We start from the raw sequence: 21,075 nt of genomic DNA on the forward strand, positions 1-21,075 counted from the left end.
GATGCAGTCAAAACATTCTTGGTAAAACAATGTGGAGGACAGATCTACATATACCACAAATTTACCAAAACACTTTTATGTTCAGAAGCCTAAATATCTTAGGAGATTTACATTACCGACGAAGATGATCACTAAGTCAATTCTTCAAGGCTGGTTCCTTACGAGTATTAAAAACCAGTCCATGGTCTCAGATGCATTCCACCTAGGTTAAGTGTTCAGGAACTCCACAGAGTAAGAAACATCAACTGCAATTGTCCACTCTTAGTTTCTGTTTTTTGATTTAATGTTTTATAGTACCTCAGATTTTTATTCCGGAGTTTGCACACTTAGGAAAGGAAATTATACTAAGCATGGGATCAAAGATGTGCTTACTAAAAAAAAAAAAAAAAAAAAAGATGTGCTTATTTTCTGAAGCCATGTGAAGGTTTAATCCTCTGTGTATTACTTTTCAATACTGAAGAGTTCTCTGGAGACCAGTAGAATAAAAGTTTCACAAGCTACATGAAGGATTTCTTTTACAGTTGCATACCACTTCAATGTGGCTAGTTAGGTCTAACTAGCCCTGCCCTTAATTTCATCTTACTAGAGTTGATAATGAAAAACTAACAAAGGGTAAATCTAAATTCCCAATAAAATACAAGCAAAAAACACCTGTACACACAATAAAATACATCCTAAACACAAAGTAAGGGTATAATACACTCTGCAGCATGATACTGTCTTTATTATATTTCTCCACTGTATGTAGTTCTTCCATTCAGAAATTGGAGACCATCTTTTCATTAAGTTGTTACTCCCTCCTCTTTCCCCAGCTTAGGGATACTTTCCCAAAGGCTTAATTTGTACAAACTGTTATGAAATTAAATTTTCATTTACACATAATTTAAGTGTTTATAAAGCACTCAAAATTGTAGCTCACACGTATATGACTTCTGAAAATAAAACGACACTTTGAACATAATCTTTTTGTTCTGCAAAAATATTCTACATACATGCATATGATCAAAACAATCTTTGTTGTTTGGGAAATTTCCTATGCACAGTAAGTTAAAAAAAAAAAAAAAAAGTTGACAACTATATCAGTATCTCCAATGTTAAGATAACTGGGTGCCACCTAGTGTTTGATTTCTGCAACTACCAACTTTACAAGTTCAAAATTGCTATTAAAACTCAGGTTCTAAAAACCGCCTTTTTTGTTGATGCTTATAGTGGCGAAATAAGATCATGAAAAGAATGTATACAATATCAAAATTAGTATAAAAATAGCCACATGCTACTTAAATATGAAAAACAGACCAGTCATTTTTGACTTCAAATGCAGATTTCTGCCTCCATTAAATTGTACCAAAATCTCAAGGGAACATCCATCTAAGTAACTGGAATATACAAAAATTCACTGTACAGTAAGCAGGCTAGTCAAAACTAGGGCTTAATTATAATTCATAATGCGTGTACGGCAAATGGTTTATTCAAAACATCCATTTACTTACTGGAAGTGGTCAAAGTGGGAAAGGCAGTAACGCATTTTTTTTCTCTTTTAGAAGAGCAGATGTGGTCTTTTACCCACAAGCTCCGTCACATCAAAAGAACAAAGTGGGTTTAACATTTCATTTAAGAGAATTCAGCATTACCAGTTTTTAAAGAAATACCTTAGAAACAAATCAGTCTGCTTTAACAAATTGCACTCATGCTAATGAAATTTTAATCTTCTTTAACGGGTCACAGCCAAAATCCAAATTGTTGAATAATCCTCAAAGAAAGTGGAATGTGAAAGGTTGAGTTCGACTTAGATCTGGAAGGAAAAAGAACATCAGATCAACCAAAAGAAGAATTTTTATATTCCAACAGTCTACCACATGTAAGGGACACATGCACCCCCTTAGGCTATCAGGGAAACAAATCCAGTTTGAAGGAGGAAATTCTGAACACTAGGGTTTTCTCAATTCTGGTCTGCTGTCATTGAATCTTTACAACATCCTTCAGAATGTTATACGTTATGCAGAATATTCTCAATAAACTTTACTATCTCCTTCCTTTTGTGCTACTGATTAGAAATTTATTTTGGGGGTGGGAAAAGACACAGGGAGTGTTACTTCCTTGAGAAACGGACAAGTGAGATACCAAATTCTCCTCCCAGTCAACCTGGTTATAGGAGTGAAGGCTAGAACACATATAAACCATTTGGAGAAACACCTTAGGGAAGAAGTAGGGTTCTCAGGTGATAAACAAAGCGACCCTTACGAAATGTCCAAGATAACTCAAATTCCTTTAATAACTACTATCTTTACTATCCCTTACTGCCAGCCTCAGTTCTGAAGAAGCACTGGCACAAACTGAGAAATACTTTTCTTAGAAAAGCTTAACCCTATCTAGATCCTCACCCTATCACCTCTGTGTATGTGGCTTCATATTGAGGTATGTACTCTGACTAGGTTCTTAATTTCCTAAAAAAGGTCTTCTACCCCAGCTAAGCTGTCAAAATGTTGGGATCACCCCTTAACCTATAACACAGTAGCTCCATGTCAGGTTCTTGTCACAGAATATCATCGATAAATCTACTGTCCAAGTGTCATTAACAGCTTAGTCACAAGAATCCTCTGGGCTCAGGGGTTTCCAAAGGGAGATAACATAAAAAATAGAAGGATATGGTTCTGAAGAACCTAGGGGCAGGACAGGAATAAAGACGCAGATGTAGAGAATGGACTTGAGGACACGGGGAGGGGGAAGGGTAAGCTGGGATGAAGTGAGAGAGTGGTATGCACATATATACACTACCAAATGTAAAACCGATAGCTAGTAGGAAGCAGCCACATAGCACAGGGAGATCAGCTCGGTGCTTTGTGACCACCTAGAGGGGTGGGATAGGGAGGGTGGGAGGCAGACGCAAGAGGGAGGAGATATGGGGATGTATGTATATGTACAGCTGATTCACTTTGTTATACAGAAGAAACACACCATTGTAAAGCAATTATATTCCAATAAAGATGTTAAAAAAAAAATAATGATGGATTTCTTTCTTATCCCTTTTCATTTTTCTATTTTAGGGTATGCTCTGAAATACAGTACTGTATGTTTAAAAATTCATAAATGCAAATACACACTGGAGATATGTACTCAAATTTTCTTTAATTCATCATGTATTCTAAAATGGTTTGGAGATGCATCAAAATGTAAGATGGACTGAAGGATGAATAAAAGGTATAGACAGATATGTGATAAACCAAGTACAGAAATGTTAATTATAGAATCTCGGTGGTAGGTATCACTTAATTCAGACTTCCCCAAGACTAGCCTTTGTTTTTTTTCGGTTGTGTTTTTTGTTTTTTTGGCCGCACCGTGTGGCTTGTGGGATCTTAGTTCCCTGACCAGGGATCGAACCCAGGCCCTTGGCAGTAAAAGCGCAGAGTCCTAACCACTGGACCGCCAGGGAATTCCCAGTCTTTGTATTTTTGAAAAGCTCTGGTAATTCTGTTGCACAAACAACCCCGGTCAGGAACAACTACTCTAGGTATACTAAAATTTCATCTTTGAATAAAATCAAACATTAGTACTATTATTTTTAGATTTATATACACAGGTGTTTCTGAACTACATTTTTATTTAAAAGGGTTTAAAAAGAAGAGCCCAACCCAGATTTAAGAGTAACTTATAATACCACCCCAGTTATTAAATAGATTTATATTGCCAGAAACTAAGTTTAAATTTCATTTAAATATTTTAACAGCAGAAGGGCAATGAGGCACTTATTCTTGTGAGCATTACTGCTTTATTGTGAGAAAAAACAACGCATTTTCCTCAAAATTAACACACCAACTCCAAACCAAGAGTTTGCCAATAGTGCATATCCAGCAGATAAAATAATACAATTGGCAAAAGGCCTCAATTTTAAGAGGGCGCTTTTTTTTTTTTTTGGTGGCCGCGCAGGCATAGCTTGTGGGATCTTACTTCCCCAACCAGGAATTGAACGCGGGCCACCACAGTAAAAGCGCCGAGTTCTAACCACTGGACCGTCAGGGAATTCCCTTTAACAGGGCTTTTAATGTTATGTTGTAATTCCAACGCTTCATATGAAACTGGTTCAAACAAGATTATTCTTCTAACATACTAGTGTTTCAATTAAGAGAAGGCACGTTTGTATAACACAGGGAATACAGATAGCCAATTATAATAACTATAAATAGAGTATAACCTTTAAAAATTGTGAATCACTGTGAACTTCCCTGGTGGTCCAGTGGTAAAATTCCGTGCTCCGAATGCAGGGGGCCCGGGTTCGATCCCTGGTCGGGGAACTAGATCCCACATGCATGCCACAACTAAGAAGTCTGCATGCCACAACTAAAAAAAAAAATCCCACATGCCTCAACTAAAGATCCCGTGGGCCACAACTAAGACCTGGCACAGCCAAAATAAATAAATAAAATAAATAAATATTAAAAAAAAAATTGTGAATCACCTTATAGTACACTTGTAACTTACATAATATTGTACATCAACTATATCTCAATAAAAAAGGCCTGTTTCTTTGATAAAATCTTGTATTTCTCATAACTGTCTGCTAAATTTCTTAATAGCTATCTCTCTAGACACTCTTAACTTAAACAAGTTGAGATTCCAATGCCTAGCATTCATATTGCCAAAGCAAATATTGACCTTTTTAAGAAGAAATACTGAAAAAGATAAAATTCTCAAAGCATAAACAGTTTGACTAGCACAAACAAAAGTTGAAAAACTCAAGGTGAAAAACGCTACTTACATCATCAATGTCTTCATCATCATCTCCAATGTCATCAAACTGGATTTCATCATCATCTCCAGGACCAAATGTATCAGTTTCATTGATTTTAGCTAAAGAAACAATAACAAATATACTCATATAATATAACCAAGATGTTAGTAAAATGAATAAATTGCCCACTAAAAGAAGTGGTTGGATATCAAATGTTGAAGTATAAAAGGAGACTCTTACAAGTCAAACTTTTAATTTAAGTTTCATTACCAAAAAGATCCTCTTAACTTCTACCTAACAACCCTAGTATATACAACAGTATTTTACACAACAAGATCTCTAAGTCAAAATGGAAACAAATTTCTTTTGCTCACAAAGGTATTTTTAGTGAGGCAGGCTCTAATTACACAAATTCTAAAGCTATTACAACGTCCAGCTACACTTCAAAAAACGTCTGAGCACATGCTAACAAGCCACAAATCATCAGATAAACTCATCAATCAGAAAAATTTGGTCAAATCATGCTTATCCCTAAATAACAAAAATGAACCAGGAAGCGCTAGTCCTATTCCCAGATATATTAGCATTTCCTAGATTGGAAATGCCAAGTAAATAATTTCAGCAGGATTTTCATGCTCAAGTAAAATTATACTTTTCTTGATAATATGCAACAGAACCAAAAAATAAAAATAACTTCCAAGCGGAAAATGTAGGCTTACAAAATAGTATGTAAAGTCACTTCCCCTTTGATGAGGTCATGAGAAACTTATTTTTATTTAAGTTTTATGCGTTAAGAACGCATAACTTTTGTACTGCAGGGGAGAAACAAAAAACGTTGATTTAACAAAATCCTATGGCTACTATGACACTAGGGTAAGATGAACTGAAAACTGACTTTTTAATAAAAATCGACAACAGTACCTAATTGTTATCCTTGCTTCACATTTAAAGTAGATGAATAATGACAGTCTCTTCAGAAAGGAACTTTGAAATAAATACTATAACAAATTTATTCCGTTGACTGGCATTAGGCAGAAGTTTAGGGCTTAAAAAGGATAATTCCTCACCAAAAGTATATTTATTAGGAACAGAATCCCAGCTACTTTTTTCTTAAGGTGTCTAGTATTATGAAGCACAGGCAGGCATACTTGGAATGAATCACGTCAACTCAAAACTAAACATGCAAAATCCACAAAATTCTACCAAAATTCCTTCATCTAAATACCACCAGGTAATAACACCATATAACAGGTTAATGTAATATCTCAGACATTACCATGTTCTGGAAGTTCGCCATATGCCTTCAGACTTCTAGCCTCATCTGCATTGTATTTTAAAATTACATCAGCTTTATTATCCTTAAAAAAGAGACAAATAAGATTTACAAATGATTATGCCAAAATATTATCCGTTATTTCATAAATTAGTTTCAAACTGGATAAAAAATTAAATTTCACTGTTGTGTTATAAACTCCTCTCCTTTTTCTAAAAATTTAAAGTTTTCTCCTACCCTCTGAAAAACATCCTTGGGTTTAACCCAGTATAAAGAAGCTTGCATGCATAAATGAATAATGATCAACAAGCTTAGGGAAGACAGTTATAGATTTCACTTCAATAAGAGCAGAACTGTACAGACCCAATCTTTTGGATTATTTATAGTTACACTTTGATTAGAAGTCTTTTGAAATACAAAAATTCCCTGGGACCATAATTTACAGGTGATTAAATACTCTAATTCAAAAATTGAGACTGGTATAATGACCCAAGGAAATTATTATACCTTTCCAGCTATCAGTGGTTCTTAGGGTACAAATCCATCAGAATCGCCTATGGAGCTTTTACACCTCCTGAAGGCAGATAAATTAGGAGATGTGGAGTGAAGCCCATGAGTGTGTATTTGTAAAAGATATGGGTATTTCTGATGCAAGTGTCCCACTGAAAACTAATGCTTCAGAATGTTCACACTTCCCCAGCCGAAAGGAATCTGACTCAGTTAAGGAAGAAAAAAAGGGTTGAAGCTGATTGTTTCAACTTCAAAAATTCTTAAAGGCAACGTTAAGTGATCACAGTGATCCAAGAATGGTGTGATTCAGACCAGCACTTCTTAAAACGGTAATGTGTACAGAAGCCCAAGGGGATTCTGGTTAAAATGCACATTCTGATTTAGGAGGCCTGGGGTGAGGTCCAAGAATCTGCGTTTCTAACAAGTTGCCAAAGCTAGTGATGCTACTGGTCCCTGTACCACCCTTTAAGTGGCAGGGGCATAAAAGAAGGATCATGGGAGATTAAGAATTGGCAAACTTAATCTGGCTGTCATTTTATAGTATGAATGTTACACCATTCAGAACCTTGATTTCCTTATCTGTCAAACAGGGAACTAACTAATTCTTCCTACTTCTGGGGTTATCTTTAGGATCAAAAGAAGAAAATGGACATTAAAATGGTATGAGTTTAAAGCAGGCTATCTCAACCTCAGCGTAGTTGCTATTTTGGGCCACATAATTCTTTGTTGTAGGGACTGTCCTGTGCATTGTAGGATGTTTAGCATCACCCCGGTCTCTATCAACTAGATGACCAGCACTGACCCCTACCCCCAGGTGTGAAAACGTGAAATGTCTCCAGACACTGCCAAATGTCCCCTGGAGGAAAATAATCACCCACGGTTGAGAACCATTGATTTAAAGGTAAAGATTTTAATTCTTTATTCTAGAACATATATTTTAAAAAATCAAAGTACGATCAAAGTTATAAAAATAGAAACACGATCACTCAAAATGTAAATACATGGTGATGAGTTCCAATAGGTGGAAACCAAATGGATTTCATAGCCCTACCATGAGTAGAGTCTCCAGGTTGAGATGATGAAGGGCAACTACCATTTTCTTCCTAAGTGCTCATCTAAATTTAGAGCACATACTTTTATCATGGTTTGTACTGCAATTACTTGTGTGCCTGTCTTACCCTCTCCACTACCAGGCCATAAGCATTTTGTGAGATGACATCTTGACTCATTCAGTTGTATCCCCTAGAGTAATGGTTTCCAGATTTTGATTTCAAGACGAATAAGTTAAAAAAAAAAAAAAAAAAAAAAAAAAAAGAAAATGGGGGCAGGCAGTCCAACATAAAATTATTTTTATCTTGCCAACTAAGAACACCAACAAAACCACCACAATATAGTATCCCTCATTCCAAAAAAGGGAACTTTTTAAATATCAAAAAGGGAAAAAGGACTATTTAGCTTCATGAAAAATTCACTGTCTGTGATTCTTCTATAGTGAAAATGCAGACTCCACAGACTGGCATTTGGGAACCATGATCCCTGGGGTACCTAGCACAATGCCTAAGACAGAACTGGCCCTTAAGAAATGTTTGTTGACACAACGGTGAATAGCATACTGGCCTGGAACTGGTCAAATATGGTTATGCCTTATGTTCTAAACATTAATTGCTCATAAAATTCAAGCAAGTAAACAATGAAAATTTTAATTTTGTTTTTACCTGGTAGTCCCGCAGACCAACCAATATAATGTCTGAGGTATTTATCCAGACCTATAAAAGTCACAGAAGGTTACATTTAAAATAATAATAATCAACCAAGAGCAATGTTGAGTCAGTCTTCCCATAAAATACACATACTATTCACCCAACTGTGAGTAAAGTACCCGTATTTAGAATTAGGGAAAAAAACTACAGTAAGCAGCTGAGCCACTTTCAAATTTTCTATAATTTGGGATATTAGAAAAATAACAATCTTATTTAACTACTTGACAGTTTAATAATTCCAGAGGACCAATGATTAGTTTAGAAATTAAGGGATTCTTAATACTGAACCCCTCTAAGTGGTTAGTTATCCATTACAACATATGAGAACAATAAATGAGGAATGTGGTTTTATCTCCCTCCCTCCCTCCCTCCCTTCCACCCACCCAAATACACACAGGAAACGGAACTCCTTTAGTTTGGTAACATGAGCATTAACAAGCCAAATTTTTAAAAAATCATAAAGCCAGGGTTGGAGCGACTTTTAACCAACCTGATCAATAAATCTGCCTGAACACCTACCCTGATGAGAAATTAATCACTACTTTCCAAGGCAGCCCATTCCTGATCTCAATTCAGGAAATTTAACATTAATACAACACTTATTTACTGTAATTCATATTCAAATTTTCTTAACACTCCTTACAGCGACTTCCCCCACCCTCAAAACAGAACCCAAGCAAGGGCCACCTACTGCATTTAACCATTGCGTCTCTTTAATCTCCTTTACACTGAAATAGCCCGCCCTGCTGTTATTTTTCCTTTCATGACATTAACATTATATATATTAGGAGTCAGGCCATTTGTTTTGCAGTGTGTCCCTCAATTTGGACTTGTTAATTGTTTCCTCATGATTAGATTCAGGTTAATCATTTTTGGGCAGGAATACAACATAGGTGATATAAATGAGTCTTTCGACAGATACCTGTATAAAATTACCATCAAAGATCTTGCTGTTTTGACTTAGAGGTAAATCACTGTTCTACTGAAATCTTTTGGGAACTTACAAAAATGAGGTCCTCGGCCCATAAAAACCTTAGAGCCATTTTTTTCCCCTTAACCATAATTTTATATTAAAGTAAAACAAGTCTCCACACTTACCTTTTTTCTCAGTTTCCCTCTGATGTGACATAACCTCTTTACACCATCAAAACACATCGCTTCTAATCGTCCATTTCCCAACATTTTGATTACTTGAGCATACTCTGGAGGAGGGAAAAGTAAAGGGTATAGGATATTGCTGAATTTTTGATAAACGCAACTTAAAAGTCCACATACAATTGATTAGAACATACAGGTGTGTTGCTTAGGAATAAGTATATGCAGTAAAATAAGTACAAGGGAGTGATAAAACACCAAGCTAGTTAACCACAGAGCCAGAACCAAGACTGTGTAATGCCATTTCTATGACAAGCTGTCCCTGCTATCAGAAATATTTTAATTATCTACTCATTTTGAGTTAAGTGGACTGTCCACTGTCTTCATGACTGTATGCTCTACTTCTGGAGATCAAGGTGGCCTGTCCCAAAATGTACACTAAAATGTATCTCATCAATCTCTCACTTTGGATCCTCGCCCAATTTTGGTCTCCTTTCCCTCAGAGGAGGGTTAGCCTTTAGGGGCTAACTGCAACACAATTTTTGGTACACTGGCAAATAAAAAGCAGCTTATATGTTATTAACGTCTTTGTTAAATTAGAATATCTTAGTGATTATTCTAAAGTTTTTGTAAAGCTGGAAAGATGTTCCCAGACAAAATGGCAAACTTTTAATCAAAAATCTTTCCAAAAGGGTACCCAGGAAGCCACGCTACTTCACTGCCACTTGAAAAACTGAGATTATGAGCAGTGGCTTGCACACGGGCCGTCTCTTCTGTCATTAAATGACAGAAGACCGGAGGTGGGGGGGTGGGGTCACTTCAGAACCTTTAGTTTACTCAAGTTGTATGCAAGACTGATCCCCAAAGAGGACATCCACCAATTTGTAAATACACTGAAACAAAACTTTCAAAGGCTCAACTGTGGTGTTGACAAGTGGAAGTGAGTTACTCAGACTACAGTGAACCTAGCACCCACCTAGGGCCTCAACATGGTTGGTCGATTTAAAGGCAGCCTCTCTTCCAAAGTGGGGGGAAAACATGAAAAAGAAAAAGTAATGGCAGTCAAAATAAAGTCAACTGCTAAAGGAGGCAAGAATCAAGGGTAACAAATAAAAGGGTCTTTTGGCCAAATAACATGTTTCATCTTTAGTGGCTTATATATTCACGGCATGAACAAATCTACCAAGTTCTATAAAAAGATAATTAGAAAAAGTTCTTTGTTAAAAACTGCTGGAAATTACTGGGATAACTAGAAAAATTTAAATATGGACTATATACTAGATAAATAATATATTCACATTAAAATACCTGAGTGTGATAATCCTACTGTAGTTATGTGAGAGAATATACTTGTTCTTAGGAGACACATGATGAAGTAGTAAGGGAAAAGTATCATGATGTCTTCAACTAACTTCCAAATGGTTCAGGAAAAACACACACACACGCACACAAAGATGAAGGGGTTAAAGGAATTCATGGTACTTATACTGCAACTTTTCTGAAAGTTTGAAATTACTCAAAATAAAAACATGGGAAATGGGGATATATGTATACGTATAGCTGATTCACTTTGTTATACAGCAGAAACTAACACACCATTGTAAAGCAATTATACTCCAATAAAGATGTTAACCCCCCCCAAAAAAACCAAAAGAACTCTCAAAAAACAAAAACAAAAACAAAACAAAACAAAACAAAACATGGGAAACTAGTGTTTTGTATCTGGCACTTAACAAAAATCTTAATCGGTTTGAAAAGATCAATTGTTCAGTTTCATTTTATTATATTTTATGAAATTACATGTAATTTACATGCCTCAGATGCATTCCGCAAATACCCATGGTCTACTGAACACACTATGTAGCACCATTCGCTATCAAAAAAAGTCTACTAAGTCGTGGAATTGTCAACCATAGCTTTTGAGGCTTAATTCCCTCTGAACTGTTCAATTCATTCTTAGTTATAACATGAGTGTTCACATAAAACAGTGAAACATACACATTTACAGAAACGCCATCAATCCTCAGCGCACGCTGAGTATACCAAGAAATAACTACCAGAAGAAAGGCTCTGGAGAAGTGTGGGGGATGAGAAATGGAGAAGAGCAAAAGGGGACATGCGATCTTTTGCTCAGGATTATGAACAGTATCTCTTTTATGTTGAGAAATTGAAAATCCTTACTTAAGAAAGAAAACTATTACTGAAAGAAACCTAACTTATGAAAATGCTTACCTTGCCCATCTTCTTTGAACACCAGCTCTCTCTTTTCAGATTCATTCTCATTCTTACCTCTGCGTCTATTTTTACCTCCTTTACCTAATGGTTTTAAAGAAAAAGACATTAATTATCTGCAAAACAGAAAAAGAAACTAAACTAGGGCTTACAGAATGTTCTTTAAAAGCCACTTAAATTATAAGAGGTACAATCTACTACGTGTAAAATAAATAAGCTACATGAATATATTGTACAGCACAGGGAATGTCGTATTTTATAATAACTTTAAACGGAGTCTAATCTACAAAAATACTGAATCACTATGACGTACACCTGAAACTAATATAATGTTGTAAACCATACTTCAAACAAACAACAAAAACCTGAAAAAAAAAGAAAAATTAAAAAATTCACCTAATTTGGCCATACCTCCAATCATATTAAACATATACATATTGTCACTTCCCTACCCTTCCTGGAAATCCCTTTTGGGATATCGCTGACATAAAATACAAACAAACCAAAAGGAGGTATCATAAATATAAACGACTACTTGGCTGAGTACACTGCTCAGTAAACTCCTCCTACAGTGGCCCACAAGGACCAAGGAGGGATATATAATGGATCATGATAAATTTTATAAAATAGGGTCTATCTTGTACCTGCTCCCCCAAATGAAAGGTCTGTGTGCAAATAGAAGATAACTGGGCTGGGGCGGGGAGGGGTAAAGTTTTAGCAACTGGAAAGGGACACTGATTTTGTGGCAGTAGAGGGAGAGCAACAAGTCTGGCAACCCCGAGAGTTTACATTTTGTCCTACAGCTGTAGGATACATCAAGCAAGTTAAAAAGCAAGGTACTAATCGCCTGAACTTGGAAGTAACCAAGATGTCCTTCAGTAGGTGAAAGCATAAACTGTGGTACTTCCATACAATGGAATACTATTCAGCAATAAAAAGAAATGAGCTATCAAGCCCCCAAAAGACATGGAGAAACCTTAAATGTATATTACTAAGGGAAGGAAGCCAATCTGTAAAGGCGGAATAGTATGATTCCAACCATATAACATTTTTGAAAAGGCAAAACTATAGAGAGAGTAAAAAGATCAGTAGTTGCCAGCTGGGGAGCGGGGAAGGAAGGACAGGTGAATAGGTGAACAACACGGGATTTTTAACGCACTATGGTACTGTAATGGTGGATACATGTCACTATATATTTGTCAAAAATCCATAAAATGTACAACACAAAGAATGAACCTTAATGTAAACTATGGACTATCTATAGTGGCTCATGTAAGATATTAATAATAGAGGAAACTGGGAGGGTGGGAGTTGGAACTCTGCAATTTCTGCTCATTCTTCTATCAACATAAAACTGCTCTAAAAGACAGTCTATTAAAAAACAGTAAAAATCAAGGTACACTAGGAATGCAATCAGCAAAATCTAGCCAGGGGGTGGGGGACGACGATGACGACGACGACAACATGGGGACGAATCCACAAGACAATCTGTTTTCTTCAACAGATACATTATGAAGGAAAAAACCCCCACAGATGAATGAAGAACCTACAGGTTAGAAAAGACTTAAAAGATATCAGCCAATGACAATGTATAGCCCATATGTGGACCCTGATTTGGTGTGGATGGTGCAAGTTTAGCTGTGAATTAATGACGTCTGAGGCCAGGAGTTGAGCACATGGAGGTTCAGTATACTAGTGTGCTTTTGTATATGTTCAAAATTCTTCATAATGTAAGTTTAACAACAGATAGAGCAAGCTGAAGAAGAGTATAAAGCTACCATTGTGTAAAAAAGGGAAATTCATATTCATACTTGCTTATATATAAAATATCTCTGGAAGGGCACATACAAAAAAGTTAATGACTGCCTGTGAGAAGAACTCATTGGCAAGAGGACACACTTAGGAAAGACATTTCATTCTACACTTTTTGAAACTTGAATCGTGAATTTTACTATTCAAAAATCTTAAATAGTTCAACAAAAAATAGAGGTGTGACATGATCCTCTGGGTGGGAAAACTGGTAAGAAGGTCACTGTCCTTATTACACATAGAATGAAGCACACCTAGCCTGACCATGAAGAGGAAGGGACAAATAAGAGGAATACTTCTGAGATGGAAACAAGATGGGAATTGTGACCATATGTGGAGGGAGGAATAAAGGATACATGGAGCTTTCACAGAACTTCTCAGGATCTCAATTCCAGCCTCTATAAAATGAGGGAGTTAGAACAGAAGATTCAAGTGCCTCTATATTCTTTCTACCATGTAGGATTCTAGAATTCTTCTATCTACCGGTGGCCTTAAAAATCTGTACCCTCCCTCCCATTTTCCATACTTTAAATAATGACACTGCTGATCATTTCTCAACACTTTTTCTGACTTTTAAAGGGCCACTTGCACTATTCTTGACCTTTCATCACCCCTACCCCTTCACTATGCCTATCCCTTTGGAGCTTCATTAAGTCCAAATTCTCAGCTTCTGCTTGCCTACTTTCTAAGGAAAAATTTCTCTCACCTACCACTTCTACGCTAAGAATTTTACATCTCACCCTACTATTTCAACTAAGCCTTGGCCTCTTATTTCTAATGTGAGGCTCAGCACACTTCCAGTGAATGGGCTACTGTCATTCAAATTTTACTCAAAACTCAAATTACTTTCTTTTACAAAGTTGGTCCTTAATAAACATCCTTATTTCTGTTAGTGGTAACATAACTACCTTAAAGAATATAAATCTTTCAACCTACAAACATGACAGCAATCTACCTCTCAATACTCCTCTTCAATTTCCCGATGCTTCAATCCAAGCAGACTTCTCGCTGTCCCAGTAACTCGCCCTTAACAAGCTTATGCCTATGAGATAGGCACTATTTTGTCTTTATCTCACAAGAGAGAATGAAGTGAGAGCTGGTATTTGCATCAGGCAATATCACCCCAGTGACTATGCTCTTAACCAGTATGCGGTAATGCCACCCATTTACTTGTCACAATCACCCTATGAGGTAATAAGTCATTTATGCCCAGTTTACCAGTGAGTTTACTGAAGCTCAGAGAAGCAACACACTTACTATTAGTGACTGGGGGTGACCAGATCCAACCTAATCCTTTTTTGTTCCTGGCCCCCACATTAGGGTATCTCTCCACAGCATTTTGTTCCCATTCTAGAACCTAAACCACATTGGCAGCCATTCCAAAAGACAGAAGAAAGGTGTTAAGTGGTAGCGATACTAAGGGACTCACGGGAAGAGCCTGGAAGCAGCAAAAACAAGTTCACAGCCCAAACAGAATAAAGAACGTGTACCTGGCCACTGCAAAGACAGACTCTTAACTTCTTGAGTCATGTGCACTTACTCTGTCCCGGGGGCAGTCTCACAATGCTCTGTGCTATGTTCGGCAGGCCTCTACAATGTCCTGACCCACCCGGAGCCCTCAGAGCTCATTTCCTAGAAAGAGAAAAGTATCCTCTGCTTCAAGCCACCAACCATGCCAAATCTTCAAAGCAGAGTGGGCATTAGGGCAAGTATCACACCTACTTTGTTTACTGAGTTACATACTTAGTTGGAAAATTCTTTGAATCAATCACTCAAGAGTAGTCCATACATTCCTAAAGGACTGGTGATTTTAAAACGAAGAGTAGTAACTTCTTTAAAGTGTGGGAGCACCTTACCCCAACTGCTCTTCATAAGCAGGCCCAAGGCTATCTTTTTCCCCTGAGGTAATAAACTGATAGAGTCTAGAGAATTCTATAGGAAATAAGCTGGTAAGAATCAGTCCAAAGCAAGTCATTCAACACACCGTTAGTGGCAACTTATACCCTTACATGTGTAAACATCACTACGATTATATTCACAGGCTCTGGCTTTTCCAATGAATAAAAACAGAAAAATAATCATGAATTTATTTCACATTAGTAAACCCCATCTAATAAAACTCAGGAGTCTTGAAAAGTACTGTTCCTCTAAGTAAGATAACAACTAAAGATAACAGATGGGTTTTACAACTATAGGAATGCTAAACACCAAATTCAGAATGGTGGCTACCTCCTGGAAGAGATGAAGAGAGGGAGGGGAAGGGGATTGGGGAGGGGAACACAGAGGGCTTTAACTGAATCTGTGTTGTAATTCTCAAGTTCAGAGTAATGGGTTGATTCCCAGGCGTTCTCTGCGTTATTTATATTTTTTTGTATGCCTCAAGTGTTATTTATAAAAGAATGAGTCATTGCTTGTCAATTTACCAGAATTAACCATACCCTGATCACCCCCTTCCCTATTTTATTGCCATGTAATGAAATGAACTTTAAAGGAGGTTAGTGAACTAGATGTGTTTTAATGTAGTTCAGTCCCGTTGGAACCAAAGGAGAGCCTATTATTCACCTAAGGGTGGAGTCAACAGAAGGGAGGTGACTTAATCCAACAATTATTTACTGAGCATCTACTAAGTGTCAAGTGCTAGCAACCCAATGTGGCTTCTCATTGCAGTGGCTTCTCTTGTTGCGGAGCATGGGCTCTAGGCGCGCAGGTTTCAGTAGTTGTGGCATGTGGACCCAGTAGTTGTGGCTCACGGGCTAAGCTGCTCCGCGGCATGTGGGATCTTCCCGGACCAGGGCTCGAACCCGTGTCCCCTGCATTGGCAGGCGGATTCTTAACCACTACGCCACCAAGGAAGTCCGAATCGCTTGCTCACTTTAAAGTGGCTAACTTTATGTGATGTGACCTTCACCTCAATAAATTAAAAAATATAGTATACGATATTAGGTATATTATATACGTACACTCTATACACCCTTGAGACAATAGGGTAAATTTGAAAATGGACTGGATGTTGGACGATGTTAAGAAATTACTGTTAGAAATTTAGCATTGATAATGCAACTGTAAATATGTCCCTCTGCCATTTGGGCCACTGACACCGCAAAAGCCCGCCCTGAGCTGTGGGCCTCCGGGAACCCCATCCAGCCCGAAGTTGAGCACCTGTGCTGGTCCTGCAGCTTTCCTCTCGGAGCTTCCCCACCCCGCCCTTCTCCTTGGCCAGCTGCTGCCTGTTAGGCCCTGCCGCTGGGAGGCTGCAGAGGGCAGGCTGGAGCAGAAAGGGGATTTGCTCCTCGGTTTTACTGGCATAAACTCGGCAGCAGTCTTCTCCTGGCTCTAACTGCTTTCAGTGGTTGCAGATGATTTCCTTTTGCTCTGCCCCAGAACCAACCTCACAGGGTCCTCAAAGACCCTGCTATCGACAGCGCTCCCTCTTTAGAGGTCTGGGCCCCTCCTCCAAGTTTTGTCAGGTTTGTTTATTTGTTTGTTTTTCTTTAATTGGAGTATAGTTGATTTACAATATTGTGTTAGTTTCAGGTGTACAGCAAAGTGATTCGGTTATACATACATATCTAAATTCTTTTTTTTCCGATTCTTTTCCATTATGGTTTATTACCATGAATTCAAAATATTGAATACAGTTCCCTGTGCTCTACAGTAAATCCCTGTTGTTTTTGTCAGTCTTAACAATAACAACCTCTCTCCTTTTTTCCCTCCAGTTCTAGGAGCCATAGCTGTTTCTAGCAATTGCTACCTTAGGGTGGTTCCCTTTTTGCCTTTTCAGCTCTCCAATACATGGGTTAACCAACCTTTATATTATAATGATTTTTTTTTGATGTGGACCATTTTTAAAGTCTTTATTGAATTTATTACAATATTGCTTGTTTTATGTTTCGGTGTTTTGGCCGTGAGGCATGTGAGATCTCAGCTCCCCAACCAGGGATCGAACCCGCACGCCCTGCACTGGAAGGCGAAGTCTTAACCACTGGTCCACCAGGGAAGTCCCCTATTCTTTATATTAAATTTTGTCTGTGAAAATAACTTTTATTGCTATCTTTTGGCAGGACCTGACTGATGCATCAACTGCAGACAGTTATTCATTATATTTGCTTTATAATTTATTGTATGTCTGAAATCTTTCATTCTCATATTTTCATTTTACCATTTTAATTAGCAACCAAAAAATATAAGGTAGCTAGGAATAAACCTGACAAAAGATGCACATGAAACGTAAGGAGATATTAAATAACACCTAAATAAAGGAAAGATATACTACATTCATGCATGGGAAGACAAATATCCCTAAAGATGCCAATCTTCTCCAAACTAGATACTACTTCTCCAATAGTAGTATCTAGTTTGTGTCTTCTCCAATAGATACAATCTTCTCCAATAGATACTACTATTGCCCTTCAGAACTTACAGTCTAGTGAGGAAATCGGAAATCTCATAGCCAGAAATAGAGGTGAAAATAAGATACCTATTGAATGGATCCAGTTACCATCTCAGAGGGGATAAAAGATTATGTAGGTTACAAGAAAACCATGACTTTGAAAACACTATTTTGTCACCCCGTCTTTACCAGAATAATTAGCAGTAAAATACTCTCTACAAAAAGGAACTGCAAGTAAGAGGGCAGTGAGGTGGAGTGCCCTGAGAGAGCTGCACCAAATCTCGCACAAAACTACAACCAAATACACCAAGGAATAAAAAGAGCAGTGACAGCTACAAAGAGGAAATGAGGTAGAATCCCTGGAACCAGCTGTGAAATAAAAAAGAGAACAGAGTAGGTCTGGGTCAGGGCAGGGGTCTCAAAGATGACTAATCGAAGGAAACTTGTGGGTTGTGAAATACACATGCCTCTCCTGTAGGAAAATACCTTTTCCCTGTTTCGACTTCCACAATTTCCTTTGAGAAATTGTAAGAATACTGAAGACAGAAACACCGTTAAGTCTTAAAAAAAGGAGAATTTCTTTAGGACTGTTCTGCTTTTACCTAGATTAGGCCTTCCATTTTGCAAATTCCAAATAAAATTATCCTCAAATCTGATAGTTTGTGAATGTTTGTCCTAAGAATGGAAGGAACTTAAAGGTCTTTACTCCCATCACAATATATACCGATCTGGAGCAAAAGTTGAAAACTTGGCTAAATATGGAACAGGTGTTCTGGGAAAAAGAAAACCCCGTAAAACGATGGGTAAGAGTAAGTCTCTAGAGAGGAACCTTAATGCATCAAGGTTTCGTCCACTATTTACAAAAGAGAGAGGGAGTAGTCTCAACAATACCCAACAACTGCCCGTAAAGAATTCCATGCAGGAGTACCTGATGGCCACTTAAAACAGGCATCACCCTTTGAAAGTTAAGAACTGCCGGGAAGGCCAAAGACGCCCACTTGCGAAGCCCAGGCGGCCCCGGGGGAAGTCTCCCCACAGGTCCCTATAGTGCCGGGGTCAGTCTGGCGCGAATCTGGAGCAGAGGCACACGTTCTCCCGCAGGAGGCCCTACAAAAATGGCGTCGGCTCCACCCCAATGTGACCAAACTGGAAGACAGGAGTAACTTCCCAGCTCCTCTCCCGAGCCCAGAATCGCGTCCGGATCGCCCAGCTGCGTGCAGGCAGGGCGGAGAGGAAGGTTACTGCCGCCTAGGAGATCCGGAGGCCGCGTGCAGAGCCGGGGAGACCGGGCCGAGCGGAGTCGTGGTCCCGGGGTCTAGGCGGCATTACCTTTATTCTTAGGCATGGCGGTGACGACGGCCTCGCTGCGTCTCCGACTCCTATCTGGGTGGCGGCGGCGACTCCTCCGAGGGGCGACGCGTGGGACAGCGTGACACGAAGCAGGCGGGGGAGAGCAGGTCGCGTGCGCGAGAGAATCTTACGACCGAGTTCTTCCGAGATCAGCCTGCACCCACGCTGGGCCGCGACAAATGGCGTCGCGGCTGCTTGCGTCGCTTTTCCCCGCCCCCCAACGCCGGCAGGGCCCGCCCCCCCTCCCGGCCCTACGGCGCAGGCGTGGCCGACTGACGCCTATTGTCAGAGCGGAGGGAGACGCGGTACCGGAGCGTTTACCGCAGTTTGCCAAACCCCGCGGGGGACTGGGCCGTGAGCAGGGAGAAGGCGGAATCCGGGAGGGAGTGGGCGGGGCCCAAGCGTCACAGTAAAGGCGGGTTCTGGTGGCGCCCGCTGCTGGCTGCTTTGTGGCAAACGGGCGTCTGCAGGTTTGAGCTGCGGGCTCATTAACTCTAATCTCAACAGCTCAGTCCTAACCTGGCCCAAAGCGTAATACTTGCATGACACTTGTTATTACTTTATAAATATCTGTGTTTCCTACCTCACTGTAAACCTTATTTGGCAGAGATCACATCTCTTGCTTACTATTAACAGCATTTAGCAGAATGTCTGGCACATAGTAAGTGCTCAACACACAGGAAGGGAGGGGAGAAGACAAACTCAGTGTTAGGGGCTGAATTGTATCCTCCCAAAATTCGTATGTTGAATTCATAACCCCCAATACCTCAGGATGTGACTTTGGAGATAGGGTCTTTAAAGAGGTAATTAAATTGAAATGAGATCATTAAGGTGGGCCCTGATCCAATATGACTGGTGTCTTTATAAGTAAGCAGAGATTAGCACACAGCACAGAGGGGAGCACCGCATGAGTAAGAAGGCGGCCATCCTAGAAGCCCAGGAGAGAGACCTCAAAAGAAACTAACACTGCGGACACCTTGATCTTAGATTGGTAGCCTTCAGAACTGTGAGAAAATAAATTTTTGTTGTTTAAGCCACCCAGTCTGTGGTACTTTGTTTATGGTAACTTCAGCAAACTAATACAGCTGACTATGCAGGATGAATAGCTTTATTTTTAAGTAAGCTTATTTTAAATAAATCACCTTTCTGAAAACATTAGCATTTCAACATTTTCTCTCTAAGGAGGTGGACATACCTAAGTGACAGAGAAGTAAAGTACAATTGTCAAACAAAGTGGTTCTCTACCAGGGACATTTGACAGTGTCTGGAGACACTTCTGGTTGTCACATCTGGGGAAGGAAGGCCGTGTTGCTGGCATCTCGTGGGCAGAGGCCAGGGATGCTGCTAAACATCCTGCAGTGCACAGTACAGGCCCCTCACCCTTAAACAAAGCATTATCCAGCCCAAAACATTATTAAGAGTTGAGGATGACAAACCAATGACAGATGCACTTCTTAGAGGAAATGGAAAGATCTGGGTTTCTCTTTCCATTTGCAGTATTTTGCAGTTTACACAATTGAGGATGAAAGGATATCTATAAAATTTATTTAAATTTTACTTCCAGGCCAAATAATTGTGAACTTGGGCTTTGGAGTCAGAGAGACCCGGTTCAAATTCAGCTCTGCAGCAACTTACTACTATATGATCTTGGACAAGTTACTTAACCTATTTATAAGGCTCAGTTTTTTTCATCTTTAAATTGGGTGTAGGAATAGAACTTACCATTTGGGGTTGTCGTGGGAATTAAATTGATATAATGCATTCAAGTGTTCAGTAATTGTGCCTAGCACGTGGCAAGTAATCAGATTCCAAATATTTGAAGTTTAAATATTTAAAAATCAAAAGTCTCTGTCAATTACTCAATATAAAACACCAAAGGAGAAAAAAAAAACCAGGCTTCATTTCTCTCTTACAGGATGGCTCCCAAACA

General features: G+C 38.8%; 1 protein-coding gene across 1 annotated transcript; it reads right to left on the minus strand.

Moving 5' to 3' along the window:
• Positions 1 to 265: 265 nt before the first annotated feature.
• On the minus strand, positions 266 to 19,349 carry EIF1AX (eukaryotic translation initiation factor 1A X-linked). Its single transcript, XM_061177679.1, has 7 exons — positions 19,125 to 19,349; positions 11,597 to 11,680; positions 9,368 to 9,471; positions 8,225 to 8,275; positions 6,003 to 6,084; positions 4,754 to 4,845; positions 266 to 1,792 (listed from the first exon to the last, which is right to left on the minus strand). Exons 1-7 carry the CDS (start codon positions 19,138 to 19,140, stop codon positions 1,787 to 1,789), a joined length of 435 nt encoding a protein of 144 aa, XP_061033662.1. The 5' UTR covers positions 19,141 to 19,349; the 3' UTR covers positions 266 to 1,786.
• Positions 19,350 to 21,075: the final 1,726 nt, after the last annotated feature.

Source organism: Eubalaena glacialis, chromosome X (assembly GCF_028564815.1).
Source record: "Eubalaena glacialis isolate mEubGla1 chromosome X, mEubGla1.1.hap2.+ XY, whole genome shotgun sequence".
NCBI lineage: Eukaryota > Metazoa > Chordata > Mammalia > Artiodactyla > Balaenidae > Eubalaena > Eubalaena glacialis.

Coding starts and splice junctions, on each gene's coding strand:
- EIF1AX (XM_061177679.1), bottom strand. Junction 8,276..9,367: donor GAGGGAAACTGAGAAAAAAG/GTAAGTGTGGAG, acceptor TGACTTTTATAG/GTCTGGATAAATACCTCAGA. Junction 6,085..8,224: donor TTGGTCTGCGGGACTACCAG/GTAAAAACAAAA, acceptor CTCTTTTTTAAG/GATAATAAAGCTGATGTAAT.